General features: G+C 41.2%; 1 protein-coding gene across 19 annotated transcripts in view; it reads left to right on the forward strand.

Moving 5' to 3' along the window:
• The window catches only part of SYNE1 (spectrin repeat containing nuclear envelope protein 1), a 530,910-nt gene extending 516,937 nt beyond the window's left edge, over nucleotides 1–13,973 (forward strand). For 17 of the 19 annotated variants that reach the window (XM_050786838.1, XM_050786847.1, XM_050786840.1 and 14 more), the window contains 5 exons: nucleotides 223–351; nucleotides 1,995–2,207; nucleotides 3,264–3,356; nucleotides 4,700–4,758; nucleotides 12,987–13,973. In XM_050786838.1, coding sequence (XP_050642795.1) covers nucleotides 223–351; nucleotides 1,995–2,207; nucleotides 3,264–3,356; nucleotides 4,700–4,758; nucleotides 12,987–13,227 — 735 coding nt within the window. In that variant the 3' untranslated portion in view covers nucleotides 13,228–13,973. The remainder of the gene's footprint in view (nucleotides 1–222; nucleotides 352–1,994; nucleotides 2,208–3,263; nucleotides 3,357–4,699; nucleotides 4,759–12,986) is intronic. The other 2 variants (XM_050786854.1, XM_050786855.1) reach the window with 1 other exon arrangement.
• Nucleotides 13,974–20,036: the final 6,063 nt, after the last annotated feature.

The following is a 20,036-nucleotide window of genomic DNA, read 5'->3' on the forward strand; positions in this document are numbered from 1 at the left end:
TTTGTCTAAATTTTCCTCCAAGTAATAAATTAGATGCTTTTGGTAAGAACGTGAACTCATGATCAGGTCATTGCAAAAGCACCAGTGCCTTCCTCAGAAAGGAGTTGCATGTACGTTCTTAAAACCAATGTGTGTTTGCTAATGGTGGCAGTTGAAAGACATTTAAGTTGTGAGAGAAATAAAAATATTTTATCTACAGTTACTTTAAACTGTTTTCTGTAGGGTTTCCATGAAATGAGCCATGGTTTGCTTCTTATGCTGGAGAACATTGACAGAAGGAAAAATGAAATTGTCCCTATTGATTCTAACCTTGATGCAGAGATACTTCAGGACCATCACAAACAGCTTATGGTAAGATGTGTGAACTCTGGCAGCCTCCAGTTATTTTTAGCAGGGTTGTATTTCATTTGCAGAAAATGGATATAAGTGGTAAGTGTTATTATTTTTTTTTTAACTTTTTGCGTTATACTCTCTATTTTACACTTTTTTAACTCCCTGTGGTTTCCAATCTTGGTAAAGCAAGCATGTGCATAGAAGATGATATCTGCCAGCTTTAGAATCTGATTTAGAATCTGATTTAGAAGCTTTAGAATCTGCCAGATGATATCTGCTCAATTGTAAAAATCTTAGTGTTCTCAATCAATCTTAATTAGCTTGTGTTGTTTATTAAGGCAGCTTAATTTAAACTTTATGTTACATCTGTGGCCCAAAAGTATATTTGGTGGCTTATAATAAAAGTTCATTAAAATATTGGAATAGAACGAGACAATTAAGTCTTTGTTTGTTTGTTTTTGTTGTTGTTTTTTGAGACAGTCTCGCTCTGTTGCCCAGGGTAGAGTGCAGTGGTGCGATCTCAGCTCACTGCAATCTCCACCTCTGGGATTGGAGCAATTCTCCTGCCAATTCTCCTGCCTCATCCTCCTGAGTAGGTGGGACTACAGGTGTGCACCACCACGCCTCGCTAATGTTTGTATTTTTAGTAGAGTCAGGGTTTCACCATGTTAACCAGGCTGGTCTCGAACTCCTGGCCTCAGGTGATCCACCCACCTCAGCCTCCCAAAGTGCTGGGATTACAGGCATGAGCCACTGCACCCAGCCAACTCTTTTAAAGAGGAATTAAATAAAGCAGATTAAACATGAATCTTAGCATCAAGTTTTCTGAAAGCTAAGACAAAATGGGAAACAAGGAGTAAACTTACTTTCATTATCTGACAAAAACAAAACATAACAGTTCTCAAGGAAGGAGAAACTTTTTCTAGCACTAAATTCAAAAGGAAATTACCTGGTAGCCCCTTATACAAGGATCTTTGGACAATATAAAGTACAGTGTATTTAAGTGACTTTATAGAAGATAAGGAAGCATATTTGAGTTCCATTAGAAGAAAATACTATGCACTTTGTAGCTCTCTGTATTTTAAAAATGTTATGTCTTAACATTTAACACTCACCTAAACTACAGCATTGGTACCTTTTAATTCAGTACCATAATAGTCTTAGAAACCTAGAGGAAATAGCTGTGGAACTGCATTGTTACTTCACTTTGACCTCTGGCATTAGGCTGTGAATGATGAATCACCCCTTTTTAAAAAAAATCTTGACTAGATATCGGAGGATACCTAGACATACTTCTGTTTTGGTGTATTTGATGTTGTACTTTTCTGTTTAAAAGACTATCTTATGTCTCACTTGCATACTAATCTACATTTTAAGTACTGTCATATATACATTAAGCAATTCGAACCTTCCAATAATACTGTGGACCGGGCGTCAAATCACACTGAGATCAGAGAGGGTCAGGGGTCTTATAGAATATTTTTGGCAGAGGCAGGAGTAGAGCTCAGGCCATGAGCTGCTGCATCCTTTAGTGTGTGAGCTCCACGTTTGATACTCAGGTATAATTTCCCACCAAGTTAAGTTGATCTCATTCTGCACTTTTGGAGCTTTTGCCATTTATCAAAAATGCTTAGAAAAATTTTTTATTTTTGTATGCATAGCAAATAAAGCATGAGCTGTTGGAATCCCAACTCAGAGTAGCCTCTTTGCAAGACATGTCTTGCCAACTACTGGTGAATGCTGAAGGAACAGACTGTTTAGAAGCCAAAGAAAAAGTCCATGTTATTGGAAATCGGCTCAAACTTCTCTTGAAGGAGGTCAGTCGTCATATCAAGGAACTGGAGAAGTTATTAGACGTGTCAAGTAGTCAGCAGGTAAGCTCTAAACAGACATCATCGTGTCGCATTTCTTACTGAAGACCCAAGAAGCATCATCTTCATGCATTTTAGAAAGACTTTAAATATAGTACTTGTCAGAATGGAGTGTCTTCTTTCAGCCACTGCTCTTACAAGGCCTATCTCAAAATAAAAAAGCAGCCACATAAACTTGTACAACAGGACACTGCTTTTGATTCTATTAAATCCAAAAGCTCTCTTGTCATCATTACTAATGCTGTTACCACAACTGCTGTGGCATTTTATTTCACCCTGTTTAAGAATTTACACACGTTAGTTACACAGCCATGGTAGAGCAAACCAACTGTCGTATCTGAGTTTTGTATTTAACCCCTCTCAGGCATGAATTCTCCATTAGGTATACAGGAAAAAAAAAACCATTAAAAAGTGGTCCTCTGCTTATTTAATTTTTTATATTTTTTCTACAATCGCCTCCATTGTGGTATTATTGGTTTTGAGAAATGCATTTGCTGGTGTGATGATGCCTGGTAAGATTTCAACCATTCTGTTGGGAAACCCTGCCATGAACACACACTTTGCCCTGCTGTAAGTTGCAAAAGAACAATCTACTCTGAATAGCAGCAGTGCCCAAAATAATAAAGTCTCTCTAATGCGAAAAGGCAGACTCCTGGATGACTGTCTTTTGTTTCTAACTGGAATATATTGATTTCTGTTCGGGCTGAGTGACCAGCAGGCTCTACGGCAGGTTTCTTCCCCTCCCAAACCAATATCAATTCATTCACATCCATGTCTCCAAGAAATTAAATAAAGCTATAAGTGAAACTTAGCAATAACAAAATCATAGCTATATTTTCCAGAACAGCCAAACAGACAACTAGGAATCCCAACCCACTAGAAGAATTTGGCCCTATTCTTCTTGTTCCTGTCTGGTTCCATTTTTCCCAAGGAATGGTTTGGTTTTTATGGTGGAGACATGGGGGTGGATGGAGATGGAGTGGGAGATAGCGTGGTGCAACATGGGGCCCCCGTGGGTCTGGGAGGTGGAGTTGTTAAAAGAATCTTTCTCCCACGTAGGATTTGTCTTCCTGGTCTTCTGCTGATGAACTGGACACCTCAGGGTCTGTGAGTCCCACATCAGGAAGGAGCACCCCAAACAGACAGAAAACGGTAACTTTCCACTGGTCATTTTCAGTTGGCCCGTGGGAGGGAACACTGGGAAGTGACGGCATTTGCACCCACCACAGGGTTCACAGGCAGGCGTCCCCTCCAGAGGAGGGCTGTCACACAGGGTAGCGCGCTTCCTCCGCCCTGCCACATCCCCTCCCAGCATGCGCTCAGGAATGGAAAAGAGCGATTCTGGTTTTCCAAAAAATCAGGACTCAACGTGTGGCTGGTATGCAGGGAGAGCATTTATTTTTCTTCCTCAAATAAGAAAATTTCGAGAATGGTGCCCATTTGTCCCTCTGGTGGCTCCTTTCTTCAAGCCACGGCTGCCACAACTATCTTAAAAGGTAGGCCACCACTTGCAGTGGCGCCTGGGCTGGAGGTGCACAGAACCGTGAACGCCTGTGAGCTATTGACTCGTTAAGGCAAGTGGAGGTTCTGTTGACTCTCAAGCTAAGCCGCTTCTGGGTGGTGGTCCTGAAGGTTTGCGGCAATTGTCCCGCCCCTAAGATGGCAACAACTCACCCACAGGCCTTGGCAGGGGCTGCCTCACTGAACACAAAGAGGATGAAAGGACAAATTCGGCCCCTGCTACCCTCTATGCCTTGATTTCTCTGTGTAATTAGAAGATTGTTTTTTGTTTTGTTATATATTTTTTGTCCAGCTTTATGATTATATTCATTCCATTTTTCCTTAGTTTTTAGAAGTTTTGATTTCATTTGACTTTTTTTGTTATAAACATTTGTGTTCTATGCTGATAAATGTATTATCTTTTTTAAGATTTTTTTTTTTTTTTACTACATTCACTAGTTTCCTATAGATCCTAGTTTAAGAATGTGAAGGAATACTGGCTTTTCAAGTCAAATTTTAACCTTTCTTTAACTTGAATATTTAAGGTGGGCTTCATCACTACAAAGACCAATCTCATATTGCCATTGTTATTTCTTATGGGCCAAGAATTTTAACACTGTTTTAGTATTCTAAAAGATGAAAAAAAAATATGTAAAGTGTCTTTGAAATACATGGTATGGCATAGTGCATTTTACCTTTATTGTATGTAAATATACACATGTGTTTCTACCACGAAAAGTCAAGAGAAATATGCCCACCCTAGTATGGACTCCAGAATCCCAATTTATGTTTATCAGTGGCTAATCACATAGATGTAAATTTATTTCACTTCTTCAACAAAAGAAAAGCCAGTTTCCTTAATTCATGGGTACTGATCATTTCATTTGATTTGTTTTTCCTTTGCTGCACTTTTAGTTTAATTTTCATTAGTAGCTTGTCTTTATTTGCCTGGACTGAACATTCTTCTTTCTTTACCCCCTGTTCATTGCAAACAGCCACGAGGCAAATGTAGTCTCTCACAGCCTGGACCCTCTGTCAGCAGTCCACATAGCAGGTACCTCCTTCTCCTGGTTTCCACACTGTTCTAGAACCCCAAGAGGATGATGAAAATTGTCCATGACTTAGGTAGGCCTGTATCTGGTCTGCCTCAGGGTAGTTGGGAAATTACTCATTTCAGTCCACACCCTTTCCTCATAAATTGGAAGAGATGTTTCTAAATGAAATGTTCAAGTAAATTTCGGAGCATAAAATATTTGGACTCCGTGAAAATTCTGTTTGTCTCAACATAGCCCATCTGGTACTTTTCATCAAATTGTCAATAAGGATTTAATTACAACTGGCGGCACCACTGCCATTTGATTCATGGCAGACTTTTATCATCCTCTTTATTTCTAGAGTTTACAATAAGACAGGTAATCGATCAGTGAATTCTTTTACCATTCACAAAACCCGCATATCTGAATAAAATATACTAACATCCCCAACTTTTTATTTTATTTTCATGTTTTATCCAGATTGTGGGTTTTGGAGTCTCAAAATGGCAAGTCCTAATTTGGTGTTCATTGAAAATTTATAAGTACCTTCTCTCTTCTGCTTATCCTAAAACTTCCCTTCAGCCAGCACACCCAGCCACTCACTTTCCGGGCACTTGGCAAGCTCACTCTGGAACCCGCAGCAGCCAGTGCCCCTACCCAGTCACCTCCCAAGAGCCGACTCACAGCTGCCACTACGTGCTTCCCGCCTGGCCTCCAGCAGCCCCTCACTCCCGCAGTTAGCAGTGCTTTGCCTTCTTTGTTGTCGGTGTGGTGTCTGTGCTCCTCTGCTCCTCCACTGATCAGTTCAACTTTCCCCAGACAGCTTTCTAAAAAATGAAAACAGTCCTCGGAGCCTGTTTTCATTCCAGTCCCTAGCAATTCACGGTTAAAGTAGCTTGCCCCTCTGGAAACTTATCACCACTGAGCAGGAATCTGAATTCCTGGAAGGAGGGTGGGGATGAGGAAATGTAGAACTGTAAACAACCCTTGAGTAATAATTTTAGTTTTCCAGCTGTGCATAAGGGACTGGCTCTTTCGTTTGGTCCTTCCCACTCAGCTGAAGTCAGGCAGAACATATTTTCATATGTTCTCTGGTTTTAAACCTCCCTTTACTGTTTTTTTTTTTTCCTTTTTCTTTTTTTTCTTTTCATTTCCTTTGGTTTGGCTTGAAGACAATTTTATGAGTTTTTTTTCTATCCTAAACAAAATAGCAATCATAAAATATGGAGAAAAACTCACGGGGACTTTTGAAGATAATGACGAGCATCCACAGATGCTCTAAGGTTTGCTCAGTCCCCTATAAGTAGAGACAATTCAGACAGATCATTGTGTTACACAGTCCATCTTTTCCCCACAAATTGCTGATGTGCCGTGAACAGAGGTGAAGAATATCCCCGAGCATTCCTTTGAGGATACCGGAGATCAGTTCTTTGGTTGATACAAATGATGGTGATGAGAAAGGGGAAAGCGCTTACGTTAACGATGCAAACAGCAGTCACTCTGTGGTTCCCAAATATTGCGTCTATCTGCTCTCCCCATTGTTTCAGACAGCCGCATAGACCTTTTGAAAATGTCAACGGCATCATTTCTTAGGGCAGCAAGTGCTTCCTCATGCCTCCTAACAGGGCTTTGCAGCTGGGACAGCCACATTCTCACTATGGCACTCGCAAGGCGCCTTTCAGCTCTGCTCTGTCCAGCACGGTTGATTAACATCTTTCTGAGCATTCAGCATAGTGTTCACTTTGCTACTCAGGTGGAACTGGAACATAAATAATCTTCACCTGAATGGCAAACGTCATCAAACACTTTCGCAGACAGGTTGTGGTTGAACATTCTTGGGCTTCGTTACCCTCGGCAGCTCTGTTTGGGGCACACCCAACCCCGCCAATGAAATGCAGAGTCTGCTGGAGAAGAATGAACTTCACCCACAGTCAGGGCTGTCGTGGTGTTCCTTTACATTGAGACTTGAGATATCTTGTGTTGAATCTTGCACTGGTCCAGCAAATTGGAAAGGTTATTGCAGAAGCATAAATAGTTTAGAATGTTGTTTCCAGCGGTCTGCAATGGGAAATTTTTAGATGTGCATTCTTCCTGAGAGGAGAAAGAGACTGAGTTGGAAGAAACTACTAGTTTGAAGGGAGGAGTTACTCATTTGGTTTCTTTATTGTTGTTTAAAGTCAGATGTTAACATTATACTAGCCTGTTACATATTTCAATTTGATCTGATGGTGGTGATTCTATGCCTTCATACAGTATTTTAAACCTACATATGAATTGATGCCAATAGTTGCTGAACACCTACTAAATTTAGGCCCTGGGCCTACAAAATTAATTCAATGTGATTCCTACCATTAAAAGACTTGCAGTGTATCAGAATCTAGAGATTCCCTAAATCATTATAGGGAACTCCCTAGAGCTTCTTAAAATTAGAAACATAAAAATCTGTGCGTGCATTCATAATAACCATATTCGTGATTTTTATTTGAGGCTAAACACCTTTAGAAGCATGCTTTCAAAGCAAGTGCTTATGATGCGCTAGCTGGTACTTTTTCCCTACATTTGATTTAAAATTTTCTAACCTTATCACCATTAATTCTTCAAAATGCTACTGCAGCTGAGTTGAAATTGACAACTAGAAAGATTTCACTCCAATTTCCAGCAAGGCAAAGGAATAATTGTTCTGTAGTCTGGATGGAGCAAATTGATGACTTCATTCTAAAGCTTAGAATTGTAAAATGCAAAGTTGCCGTGGGCACCTTAGGTCTCTGGCACCTTCTTTACAGAGAACTAAGATGGAATGAGAAGTGGCAAATGACTGGCCGAAACACTGAAAGAGGGAAAAAAGGCCTCATTGAGAAATGTATTCGTTAATCAGATATATTTAAGAAAGGGCAGTGGGGGTTTTTTGCATGTACACTAGAGCCTCACTATAAACACTATTCAGTTTCTTGTAGAATTTGTTTTCAAGTCTTTTCTGTCAGAATTATCTGGGGATCTATTTATTCAAAGCATTCAAAGAGCCTCAGCACAGAGCCTCTCCCCTCTAAGGCAGGTTGGTTACCTGTGCCCCAAGGACAGCTGTAGGGTAAGGCTCCAGTAGTTTTCTCTGTTGCTATTTGAGGTAGGCCTTCCTGGTGTTTCCAGGGAACAGGACAGGCAGTTTGAGAAATTTATCACATCCTTGAAAGCACTATTAATAAATCAGGTATGTTTTCCTGAGAGAAAATGCTGAATCCAGCCAACCCCTAAGGGTATGAGTCAGCACACCATTGGTATAATTATACAGATAATAGTGATAAGTTGCTGACATTTATTTAGTACTTAATGTGTTTTAATTATTTAGTGCTTAATTGTATACATGCTAAGCATTTTATGTATGTTACCTCTTTTAACCCTCATGAGAATCCCATGACATGGCTATATTCCCAATTTGTAGACAAGGACACTGGAGATTAGAGGTGTAAAGATGTAGGATTTGAACCCAGGTGTCCCCTGACTCCAGACCCTACCCTGTTAACCATACCACTCAGCTGAAGGGCCGCTGATGGGTAGGAGCCTTTAAACAATGGTTTTAGAGCTGAGGCCACCACAGGCTGCCTCAGGTAGTTTAGGATTAGCCAGAATGTTTGGTTTGGAAAAAAAGAAGACCTGGGTTCTAACTTGATTCTGGAAACTTGTCTCCTGAACCACATATCCAGGAAACACTGGGTTTCAAAGACAAGACACGTAAGGGCAGGATCAAGATCATGGACAATCTAGATATTTCTGCACAATAAATTCCTGTTACATACTGCCAGTGTTAGCTGACAAGTAACAAGATAAATTAGAAGCTTTTTCTCATTTGGCTTTAAATGATGTATGCACAAAATTAACTCATTTTCATTTCCTTGATTATGAACAATTTTCAAAGTGAGTCATACCCCATGTGCATGGCATTCAGACTTCTCACAAGTGTGTGTCCTATACCCTTTCTTTTGAAGAGTATGGTTTTAGTCACTACTCCTTCCCTGCCATTCTCCTTATCCTGCAACTGTCTAGGTATTTTGGGACAGAGATGAAACAACTCCTGGGCAACTATTTACCTGGAAATTTGAAGGAGTGAGGGAAGTGAGAAAAATAAATAAAAATTTACTTGTAGAGAATAAGCACTTTTTTTCTGGACAGAACTATCTGATATATCTGTATTGATGATATTCCTTAAGGAGGCTCACACATTTAAGTTTTCCTATATAAACACGATCTAAACTGGCATCCATGTATGTAGTGAGGCCAGAGGAGAATGACCAGTGAGTGGTCAACAAGTCACCTTTGTTCTTTCCCTTATCAAATTTCCCAAGACTCTAAAAACTTAAGTGACTTTTAGGACAGTAGATAAATATTAAAAATAACCCTTTCCCTGGGACCATTAACTTCTTGATACTAACATCACTGGAACAAGTTCCCCCTGAAGAAGAGGCAGCTTTGGGCATGTTGAAACTCTGGTAATTACCCCAAGGGGACAGGCATTTTCCCAGTGGATAGTTTGGATATTTTCAAGGGCAGCCAACTGCATGGATAGTCACTGAGTATTGTGTGTTCTCTCTGTCTCCATCTCAGCCCATGACTTCTTCCTAGCTTGGCGTTCTTCAACATTAGAAGTCATGCACAAATTTAAGTTTAATTAAAAAATGCTCTGGTGCTGTTAAATGTGCCATGTCCTTCAACAGACTCCAACATAGGAGCCCATATTCTGTAAATGGTGACATTTTTATCAAAAATGGGCAAGTAAATTAGTCCCTCTGGCCTTCAGTTTTCTCATTTGCAATGATGAGGGGTGCACTAATACCCTAAAATTGTTTTGGCTCTCATGGTTTATGATTCAACGGTTTGCCATTTTTCTCAGGAGTGAACTGGTCAATAGGCAGCCCTTGTTTTGATCTTGATCTTTGACCTAATTGCAGAAAGAATTTAAGATTGACAAAGAGGAGCTATTCAGCTCTGTCAGATTGTATTATCAATTAGATATGTAAATATTCCCATCAAGAGAGTCCTTAAATGCCTCCTAATGAAAATTAGTCAGATATTTAATAACTAGGAATTGTGGAGCTCTCTTCTGTCATTCTGTTATAACTCATCTAGCTACAGGTGTTGAGTGTTGGTTGCCAGGGCGTATTTTAAAGTCAGGGAAAGGACATTTTGAAGAAAATTTGATCCAGAGTTTGTGGGTGGCTATCCTGTCCTTCTTAAGACACTTTAAGGCAAACCATTGAATCATAAACCATGAGAGCCAAAACAATTTTAGGATATCAATGCACCCCTCATCATTGCAAATGAGAAAACTGAAGGCCAGAGGGACTAATTTACTTGCCCATGGTTATATAACTGCCTCAAAACAAAATGTCCCCATATCCACACAGATTTGATGATCTGCCGGATACCTTGAGGCCTTACGACCAGAGGCATTTATTTTAGACACGAGGAAACCACTTGTTTCCAAGTATTTTAGGATGCAAGTTCGGAATTCTCTTCTTTGCTTCTACATGTGAGATACCTGTGACATGAATACGACCTGAATTACCATTATTCATATCACCAACTGGCAAACCATTTCACAGCAGAGAGTGCGGTGGGCAGGGATTTCGGAACCCCGAGTTCCTGCTAGGCCTCTTCCTTTAATTGTGGGATCTGGAGCAGGTCGTTCGCCCTGTCTAGAGTCTCCAGGTTCTGGTAGTTAAAATCACAGAGTTGAAATCTTCTGCCATCGGCGGTGTGAGCTTGAGCTAGTTATTTCACTTCCCTGAGCTTTCTTTCACATCATCTATAAAATGAGGTTAATAAGTACACACCGCAGAGGACTGCTGTGGGGATTAAATGACAGAACCCAATAGAAGTGCTCAGAGTGCTGCCTAGCAATTAGAAGAGTAAACATGAACTGTCCTTAGCTACTCACCTACAAAATTAGCAGATGAATTGGATGCTCTCTAAGGCCCTGTCTCAACGTGAATATTTTATGCTCAGGTAACTCAAGAAGTTTCTATTTTCCTTTTCCACTAATAAGGTATATGACATATTTCTTTTATGTTCACAAAATATACTTTTTTTTTTTTCATTTTCAGCTTATTAGGAATAACTCATTGGTCTTAGCACAAGGGCGGTTAATCAGTTTGACCACTAGATGGTGATTGAGCTCTTGTGACTTCTTGGGAGATTATTTATACTGACAAATCAGTAGAAGACAAAACATCAAACAGGGAACTTAAAAGGTGGAAGACCATCTATTCTAATTTGAAGAGGTTAGTGAAGAGGTTGGCACCTAAAGATGAAGTGAGTTGTTCAAGGTTACATTGCACTGCCGTTAGTTGTGTGGACTTCAGAAAAAAACATGCTTCCAATTTAAGCCAGTGATTTGATTTTTCCTTACACCACAAGAAGTATACTAGAAACACTGTGTGGTGCAGGGCTGCTTCTTGGGGGTTTTGCCAAACAAATCTGTTTGTCTCTCTTTTTTTTTTTTTTTTTTTTTTGAGAGAGAGTCTCGCTCTGTTGACCAGGCTGGAGTGCAGTGGTGCTCCGATCACGGCTCACTGCAGCCCCCGGCTTCAGGGTTCAAGCGATTCTACTGCCTCAGCCTCCCAAGTAAATGCGACTACAGGCATATGCCACCATGCCTGACTAATTTTTGTATTTTTACCATGTTGGCCAGGCTGGCTTGAACTCCTGGCCTCAAGTGATCCGCCAACCTCAGCCTCCCAAAGTGCTGGGATTGCAGGCGGGGAGCCACTGTGCCAGGCCCTCTCCCATTTTTCTTTGATGGTTTAATAAAAGAGTTTTGAATACTCCCTCTGTTCCCTTCTAGGGGATTCTTTCTGTTTTTTATTTTAACATTCATTTTCTCAGGTGTCACTCCTCATCCCCCACTGATATTAGGATAATCTGTCTTCAGAAATTAACAGCTAATAGGTGAGCTACAAACATAGTGCTTTCTTCCGGGCCAAACCTACAGTTACCAATACAGCTTTCACATGCTCATATTATTCCAGTAGCCTCACATTCAGTGTCCTTATCCTTGGTGATATTAAAACCCTTAGGGAATTTATACTAGTTGTAAGGGAATGTTTCTTTTAGCTATATCTCTTATTTTTGCTCATTCAATGTTGTGTGGGTCTGTGTGTACACCAGATGCCTGTTGTAAACAACATTTCTTTCTTCATCTTTTCTACTAGTAACTAAAAAAAGTTAATGGCTGTTCACAGAAAGAAAACAGCACCCAACTCAGAATCTACTTCCAGATCCTGTATTTTCCAGGCAGTCCTTCTTAAGAGCTCTGAAACCTGTACTCAATCTCTAATGCACTGTTTAAAAGGAAGATAAAAGTGAAATAGAAAAACTTGTCACTTTGAGTGTAGAAGGGGCTACAGGATGACAGTCCATCCTCCAGAAAACTTGTCACTTTGAGCGGAGAAGGGGCTACAGGATGACAGTCCATCCTCCAGAAGAACCTGTCACTTCGAGTGTAGAAGGGGCTACAGGATGACAGTCCATCCTCCTCAGAAAATGGTGTCTGTTTTCCAAAGTAACGACATCAGTGATAGGATCAGCCTAGCATCTACATCATACAACACTAGTGTTCTGTAGACAAACCCCACTGCTATTTCTTGTTCGTACAGCTTTGGAACCTGCTAATGTCAGGGCCTGATGCTGATTCAGTGCAAGATGAAACCAGGGTATACTCTGTGATTAATGAAGCTTTTGTGGGTCTGTGCAAAATGACTAAGACTGTTTTTATTTTCGCTGCATGGATTTTGGCAAATCCAGGATGGCTAGATGGGATACTTGGTATGATTCTGACAGCAACTAATTTTGCTGAACAATGTTCCTGATATTCTTAAAACAAAAATGTACTGCATCAAATATCTAGATTTTAATTATTCTGGATCTACTTAATTTATGCTGGTAGAATGTGTATAGAGCAGTTATTTTTGTTGCTAGAAAACGCTTCACCAAAGTAAGGGATAAAAGGAATAGAATTTGAACCCAATTAGTTACGTTTAGTTGATTGACTAAATGTTTATTTCTCATCAGTGCAGTTTCCAACAACTTCATTTGGTGGTGGGGGTGACCTGGGCACACGGTGGAAGGCTGGCAGCTGATCGCCAGGCTGGGGTGTGCTTGGCATGGCCCTTTAGCTTCCAGGAAGGTGCAGAGGCAAAAAGCAGCGTCGATCCAACACTGGAGTTATCTGAGTTGTTTATGTCCATTCTTCTCTCAGGTCCACAAAAGGTGGCTCCGATTCCTCCCTTTCTGAGCCTGGGCCAGATCGGTCCAGCCGCGCCTTCCTGTTCAGAGTCCTCCGAGCAGCTCTTCCCCTTCAGCTTCTCCTGCTGCTCCTCATCGGGCTCGCCTGCCTTGTACCAATGTCAGAGGAAGACTACAGCTGTGCCCTCTCCAACAACTTTGCCCGGTCATTCCACCCCATGCTCAGATACACGAATGGCCCTCCTCCACTCTGAACTAAGCAGATGCCATCTGCAGAAGTGCTGGTAGCATGCGGAGGATCGGGTCATAAGCAATCCCAAGCTATCAACAAGAGGACCTTGGTCTTGGCAAAAGCCCTCAGTGTGGCAGCTTTAGCCCTCCTCCAGATCACGTGTGTGCAAATCATGGCTTTGGAGGTGGAGGATAAACAGTGACAGGAGAACAAACAGACGACAAGAAGGTTTGGAAGAAACCTGGTTTGAGACTCTGAACCTTAGCACTAAAGAGATTGAGTAAGGACCCCCAAAGTTCCCTGGACTCATGAATTCTGGGCCCTTGGCCCTTTCTATGCATAGCCAAGGACTTCAGTAGACCATCTGGGCAGCTTTCCCATGGTGCTGCTCCAACCATCAGATAGACGACCCTCCCAAGCACCATGTCAGTGTCGTACAATCTACCAACCAACCAGTGCTGAAGAGATTTTAGAACCTTGTAACATACAATTTTTAAGAGCTTATATGGCAGCTTCCTTTTTACCTTGTTTTCCTTTGGGGCATGATGTTTTAACCTTTGCTTTAGAAGCACAAGCTGTAAATCTAAAAGGCACTTTTTTTAGAGGTATAAAGAAAAACTAGATGTAATAAATAAGATCATGGAAGGCTTTATGTGAAAAAAGTTGAATGTTACAGTTAAAAAAAAGATATTTATGTATGTACAGTTTGCTAAAGCCAAGTTTTGTTTGTATTGATTTCTTTGCATTTATTATAGATATTATAAAATATTTTGTCTGTGCTTTTTTTCCCTAAACAAGTAACTCTAAGTTTCATTATTAAGCAGGCACTGATCAGAATGCAACCTAAATGATCTTTTTTTTTGTGCAATGAATGAAGCTGGAACATAAGTATATATTAAAGGAAAAGGATGACAAGAGGCAGTGTGGATTTAGACATAGAAGACCCTAGGTGATTCGTTTTTTTCCTCCTTCCATAGGCAATCAAATCTCCTGAATTCTTGCTTCTGGAAACCTCTCATTCTCTCTTCTCCATTCCTTTTCCACACTGGGAGGGGCTTCCTAGGAGCTGCTGTCTGAAGTCCCTTCTCCATTCCATTGTGAGCAGACAACAGCCACAGAAATCTTCTTAAAGCACACTTCTGTTCAGATTCCTTCTTTGCTGCAAAGCCTTCTATTGTTCATTGTCTACCAGATAAAATACAATTTTCTTCTATCATTTAAGTCCATATGCAATGAGATTTTGTTTTGCTCCTCTGAACTTGCCTACTATAGTGGCCCTCATGGAATTATGTGATGCTCATGGCATTTTAATGTATCATTTAATAATTTCTGGGGGATGTAAAACTCAGGTCTCTGGCTTCTCTTCTTGTAGACAGCTCTGGTGCCCTAGTCTGGAGCACGTATTCCTGCATGGCAGTAATTGCTGGAGCTTGTTGGCTGCTGTTCCTTTCAGAATTGGGAGACAATCTCCTATTTATACTTGTAAACCTTCAACTTCTCTCAAGGTCTGTATCACCCTAGCCCCCAGAGGTATTTAAGTTTATAAATCTTGCTCTAAATTGAGTATTTAAACCAAACTGAGGCCCTTCACCTTGCCTGAAACTGCCTTCTGTGGTTTCCATAATGCAGGTAGTCTGAGTCCATCTCAACTAGGGTTCCTGGGGCTTGCTAAACTTTCCCAGTCCTGGGCTTGCTTCAGACCTTCTAGTTCAATCTCTGGGATAGGGCCTGGGAGCTGGCATTTTAAAGAGATGCCTGAGGTGATTTTATGCCTCCTAACTGCTGGAAAGCACTGCCCCGTACTTCCCTAACTTCATTCCTCCTTGCCTGCCTCACCAGACTCAGCTCACAAGCCACCTCTTTCTTGAAAAATTTCCTGATCACTTTCGCACTGTATTTAAGACTTCTCTCTACTACTCCGCTTCTTGTCATCAGGTTGTCTGTATCTTACGGCCCATGGCATGGACCCATCGTGTTCCACAGGAAACACGATGGATCCCCCCCACCCCATTGCTATTTTATAGAGAAGACCACCTTGTGGTTAAAGTGTCCCATCTTCCTGCTTCCGGAGAGGCTGTGAGCAGCGGTGGCCATTAGCATTGAAGGGTGCCCTGCACCCTCATCTGAGATGGGACCCTCTTCAGGCCTCGCTCTTCCTTCACTCCCCTGTCACTCCTCCCAATACCTGGAAGGGGAAGTCCTCCCTCCGGAGCAGTTTTGCCCTTCAAGGGCTATGGAAATCCCACACAATGAGAGTGTCGTCATGGAAAAGGCAAGCGTCATGGAAAAGGCAAGAGCAAAGAGACTTCAGGGGCATTTCTTCTCCACATCACCGTCAACTGACTTCCTAGGCATCTCCCATCACTGAAGAATCAAACGGTAAATGTTGCTGAGAAAAAACATTTGGTTTCAATTAAGAAAGATCTTAGCATACATTCCATTTGTGCCTTTCACAAAACCCTGTGAAACCCCCAAAGGGGTGTGGAACGTCCATTTCCATTACATTTTTTGAAGATTTAAACAACAGAGCCTTCGAACAGGAAAGAAGTAGGGAGCCCTGGTGAGTGCAAACATTGAACCCATGAGGTCGTGACTCTTCCCCAGATGATCGATTGGCCAGTTTAGCAAGGGCCACGCCAGACACCAATGATGGGGAGATGGGGGGTATGGGGCCATGAGCATCCTCACCCGCACCCAGCGTTTGCTCTGGCAACAGAGAGAGAAAGCTTCATGGAAGGGATGTGGGATGGTCTAAAGAATAGTAAAGAGATAAAAGGACACTGATGGATGATGGTTGAAGTAGCTCCCATTTCTGCAGTGAGGACTGTCAGGAGCCCTGCTGTGGCCTAGAGAGAGGGAATGGTGTCCCAAATGAGTGCTGGGTGAAGAAGGGCATAAAGAGACCCTCCACTGACCAGGAAGGATGGGAAGGGAAGGTTTAATAACATGGTGGTAAGGAGATTTGCACAAGCAAATGGGAAATGCTAGAAAAGTGGACAAAGAATCCAATAAAGCTAACATGGAAAAATAAGGCATTAGAATCTAAAAGTAGTAACTTAATAGGAAATCCCAGGAGAAATGAAAGGGTTTTTGGGAAATGATGGCTGAGGAGCAGGAATGTCCCTCCTGGAGAATGGACCCACAGGAGCTTCCCTTGTTTTTGTAAGAAGTGAGAAGAGAAGACTTCTGAAGGCCCAGATGGGAAGTTCAGCATGCCGAGTCCTGAGATTTACTGTAAAAATGCAGGTTGGGGTAGACTGATAGCCTACACCCTGGGGCCAAATATTAAGACATTCTAGCTACAAAACTTAACTGACAAGCCACATAAAAGATCGTAAAGCAAAGAATAGTGGAGAGAGATGATTTATGAAAGCTGATCGTGGCCAGAAGAGCTGGGCCTCCAGGGGCTGGTCTGGCAGCCCGATGGACAGGTTCCTTGTTGGGTGCAACCCATTCACCAGCACCATCGCCAAACATTCATAGGGGATTGTGGAGAAACGGAAATATCCTGAGTGTGTACCAAGTAGGTCCAGAAGTGCCTGGGGAGAGCAACAGCCACTAATCTCTCAAGTAGTTCATTGAATGCCCACTATGTGGCATGAACTGCTCCAAGCTCCCTCAGGGAGTCCTCTCGGGGAGGATCTCAGAAGTTCTTGTATTTTGTTTGTTTGTTTTATTTTTATTTTCTATTTTACTTTAAGTTCTGGGATACACATGCAGAACGTGCAGGTTTGTTACATAGGTATACATGTGCCATGGTGGTTTACTGCACCCATCAACCCATCATGTAGGTTTTAAGCCCCTCATGCATTAGGTATTTGCCGTAATGCTCTCCCTATCCCTTACCCCCCACCCCTCTGACAGGTCCCAGTGTGTGGTGAAAATGTGTAGTTTTCACTCATTTGGTTTCCAGCTTCATCCATGTCCCTGCAAAAGACAAGAACTCATTCTTTTTTATGGCTGCATAGTATTCCATGGTGTATACATGCCACATTTTCTTTATCCAGTCTATTGATGGGCATTTGGGATGGTTCTTGTTTAATGACTCATTAAAGCAGTCACCACTGGGCCTTTGACATAGAGAAGAATCCATATTTCCCAGCACAAGCTATGTCCTGAAATGGGATGAAGGCAAATGAGGAAACTAGAAGGGAATTTAATAGAAGCAATATCTAATTTAGGGGAGGAAAGGAGATTAAAGCTGTTAGATCTCTGTTTTCTATGAGCAAATATCCTCTGCTTTTAGCTTCTTGGTCACCCAGTTTATATTACAGTGAAATGTGTTTTTGAAGAGTGTGAATGTCCATCTGTGGAAATGGAGGCAGGTGGAGTGGTTTATAAGCATGGAGGCAATTTTTCACTTAGATAGAACACTGAGAAGTTAATTCTGGAAATGAGAGGTGTTTTGCTGAGTGTGGTCATCTCAGTTTTAGATTTAGTAGTACCCTGGGGTGACTGTGGCTGATTGCCATACCTAAAGTAACCCAAAGATAATGAAACTGAAAACGAAGGACTTTTATTCTTCAATTCCCAGCTTCTCACTAACCTCTCCCTTGAAGTTTTAAAATATGCACCAAGAATCCACTGGAGGCTACCACAGACAGGCCCAAATTTGGGAGAGGACCTTCACTCAGATAAATAAGTGCATGAACAAGGTGAATCAGGAGAACTTCCCGTAGCCTCTGCTAAGCAGCCTTCTGCAGCTGAAGGAAGCTAAGGGGGCTGGACAGTTAGGAATGATTAATGAGAAGCAGCGTGATGTGCTGTAACACAAGCTGAACAATAAGAACATTTAATCTGGGGAGCTGAGGAAGCCGTTTGGGACTTGGATATAATCTTTCTAAAATACGAAGGTCACAGAAAAATAAATCAGGCTCATGAATTTGTTTAACCTGTTACCTAATATGAGAGTGGGAACATAACTGAATTTGAAAACCACAATTATGTCAGGAGAAGAAAGTCCTGGGTAAGCCGCGTCACAGATGACTGCATTTGATGCCACAGGCCATCGAGAAGAAATCCACATCTCCCTGCTGAATATTCAAGTCAGGGCCTCACAGATGTGCGTTCCCAGCTCAGGCCTAAATCCTGCAGAACACATTCTTGAAGAGGTTGTTGGGCTCAGAAAGCAAAGCTGCCAAGCAGCTGCCAACTTCGGCAGCAATTCCAAGTAGCCAACCCCAAACCCTATTTATTGGCAGGAATCCAGCGCAGGCCATGACCACCCCTTGCCTCACACCTCCTTGTGGGATTTACAGGTTGTAAGTAGGGATGTAAGTAGCTATGGCTTTCAGAGTGGGTTTGGCTCACCTGTGGCTCAAAGAATCTATATTACCTGCAAACCTGTTAAGAATGCACCACATTCAGCCCTAGGGCTGGGCCTCCAGGCTACCACCTGCACTGGATTTCTCCATCTTTGGGCCTTTTAAATCTCTCCAGTTGGCCATGATGGCAAGCAGTAACAGCAAGGTTCCCCATCCTCCTCCACTGGCTCATAATATATGGTCTTCACCGAACAATTGGTTTCCAGATGAATCTGGATTTTTATTCTGAACTCTAGTCAATGGTTAGATCTACCTGGCCATTGCTGTTTTAATTATAGCAGTATGTAGTATAATTTATTATAATGATGTATATATTTGTATAATATAAAAACAAAATAAAATAGATATAAATAATACAAATATATAAGTATGTACTATAACTAATAATATAGTAGTATAGTACATTTGTTACTTCATTATAAGTTTTAATACATCTTAGGAAAAGCCTCATTTCTTTCTCGCTGTGTATGTGTCTATTTTAAAGCTAATTGTTAAAAAAATTATTTCAATTACGAAAGATTCTCTTGTGTTTCAGAGAAAACTTAAGTTTCCTATCTACTCTCTCTACATATTTCCCACTTTTATGTTACCTTTCTACGCCTTTTGATTTTCTTATTCAAACAACATATACATTTTTAAAAATTGGATCTATTCTTACTATTCTGTAACTTGCATTTTTCACTTAACGATGTCCCACAGACATATCGGTACCTATGCCATCATCCTCACTGCAATGGAGATCTCAGTATCTCTTTCTCAACCACTGTTTTCTTCCAGGGGTTTGTTAGGAATCACGGCTGTAGTAGACACTCTTGCATGTATATGCATGTGTATCTTTTGATAGTGCTGCTTTTATTTCTGCAAGATGTATTGTTCAAAGTGGAATTACTGAACCAAAAGGTATGTACATTCTAACTTTTAGTACATTGTATTAAATTCTGCCAGTTTGCTTTCTAAAAAAGTTGTGATGATTTACACTCCCACCCACACCAGAAATGAAAACCTCCTTTGCCTCATACCCTTCTTTAATGTACACTGGTGGTTTCCAAATTACGGGACTTATTCCCAAACTATTAGTGTTCGAATTCTGTACATTAGACTCTCTCAGGGAGCTTTTAAAAATGTAGAACCCCAGGCCATACCCCAAACCAAGTAAATTGGTAGCTGGGGATCAATAGTTACTTGAAGCTCCCCAGGCGATTCCCGGGTGCAGAGCGTTGAGAAGGGCTGGCCTAGATGCTATCAGTTTTCTAAAAAGATTGCCCAATTGAGAGCAACAGTAGCTCATTGTTTTTCAAATTTGCATGTCCACGGCTAGTTTGTATAATAATTGTTCCATTTGTATGGTCTGTTCTGTGAAGTCTCTTTTATCCTCTATTTTTCTTTTACATTTTAATATTGTTTTCAATGACCTCTTTGCATATTAGAAAAATTAAATCTGGATATGATGTGTCCTGACTTCATATAGTTCCTTCAGTCACACAGAAAGTTTTCATTTTTATGTCAC

This window comes from Macaca thibetana, chromosome 4 (assembly GCF_024542745.1).
Source record: "Macaca thibetana thibetana isolate TM-01 chromosome 4, ASM2454274v1, whole genome shotgun sequence".
NCBI classification, from domain to species: Eukaryota; Metazoa; Chordata; class Mammalia; order Primates; family Cercopithecidae; genus Macaca; species Macaca thibetana.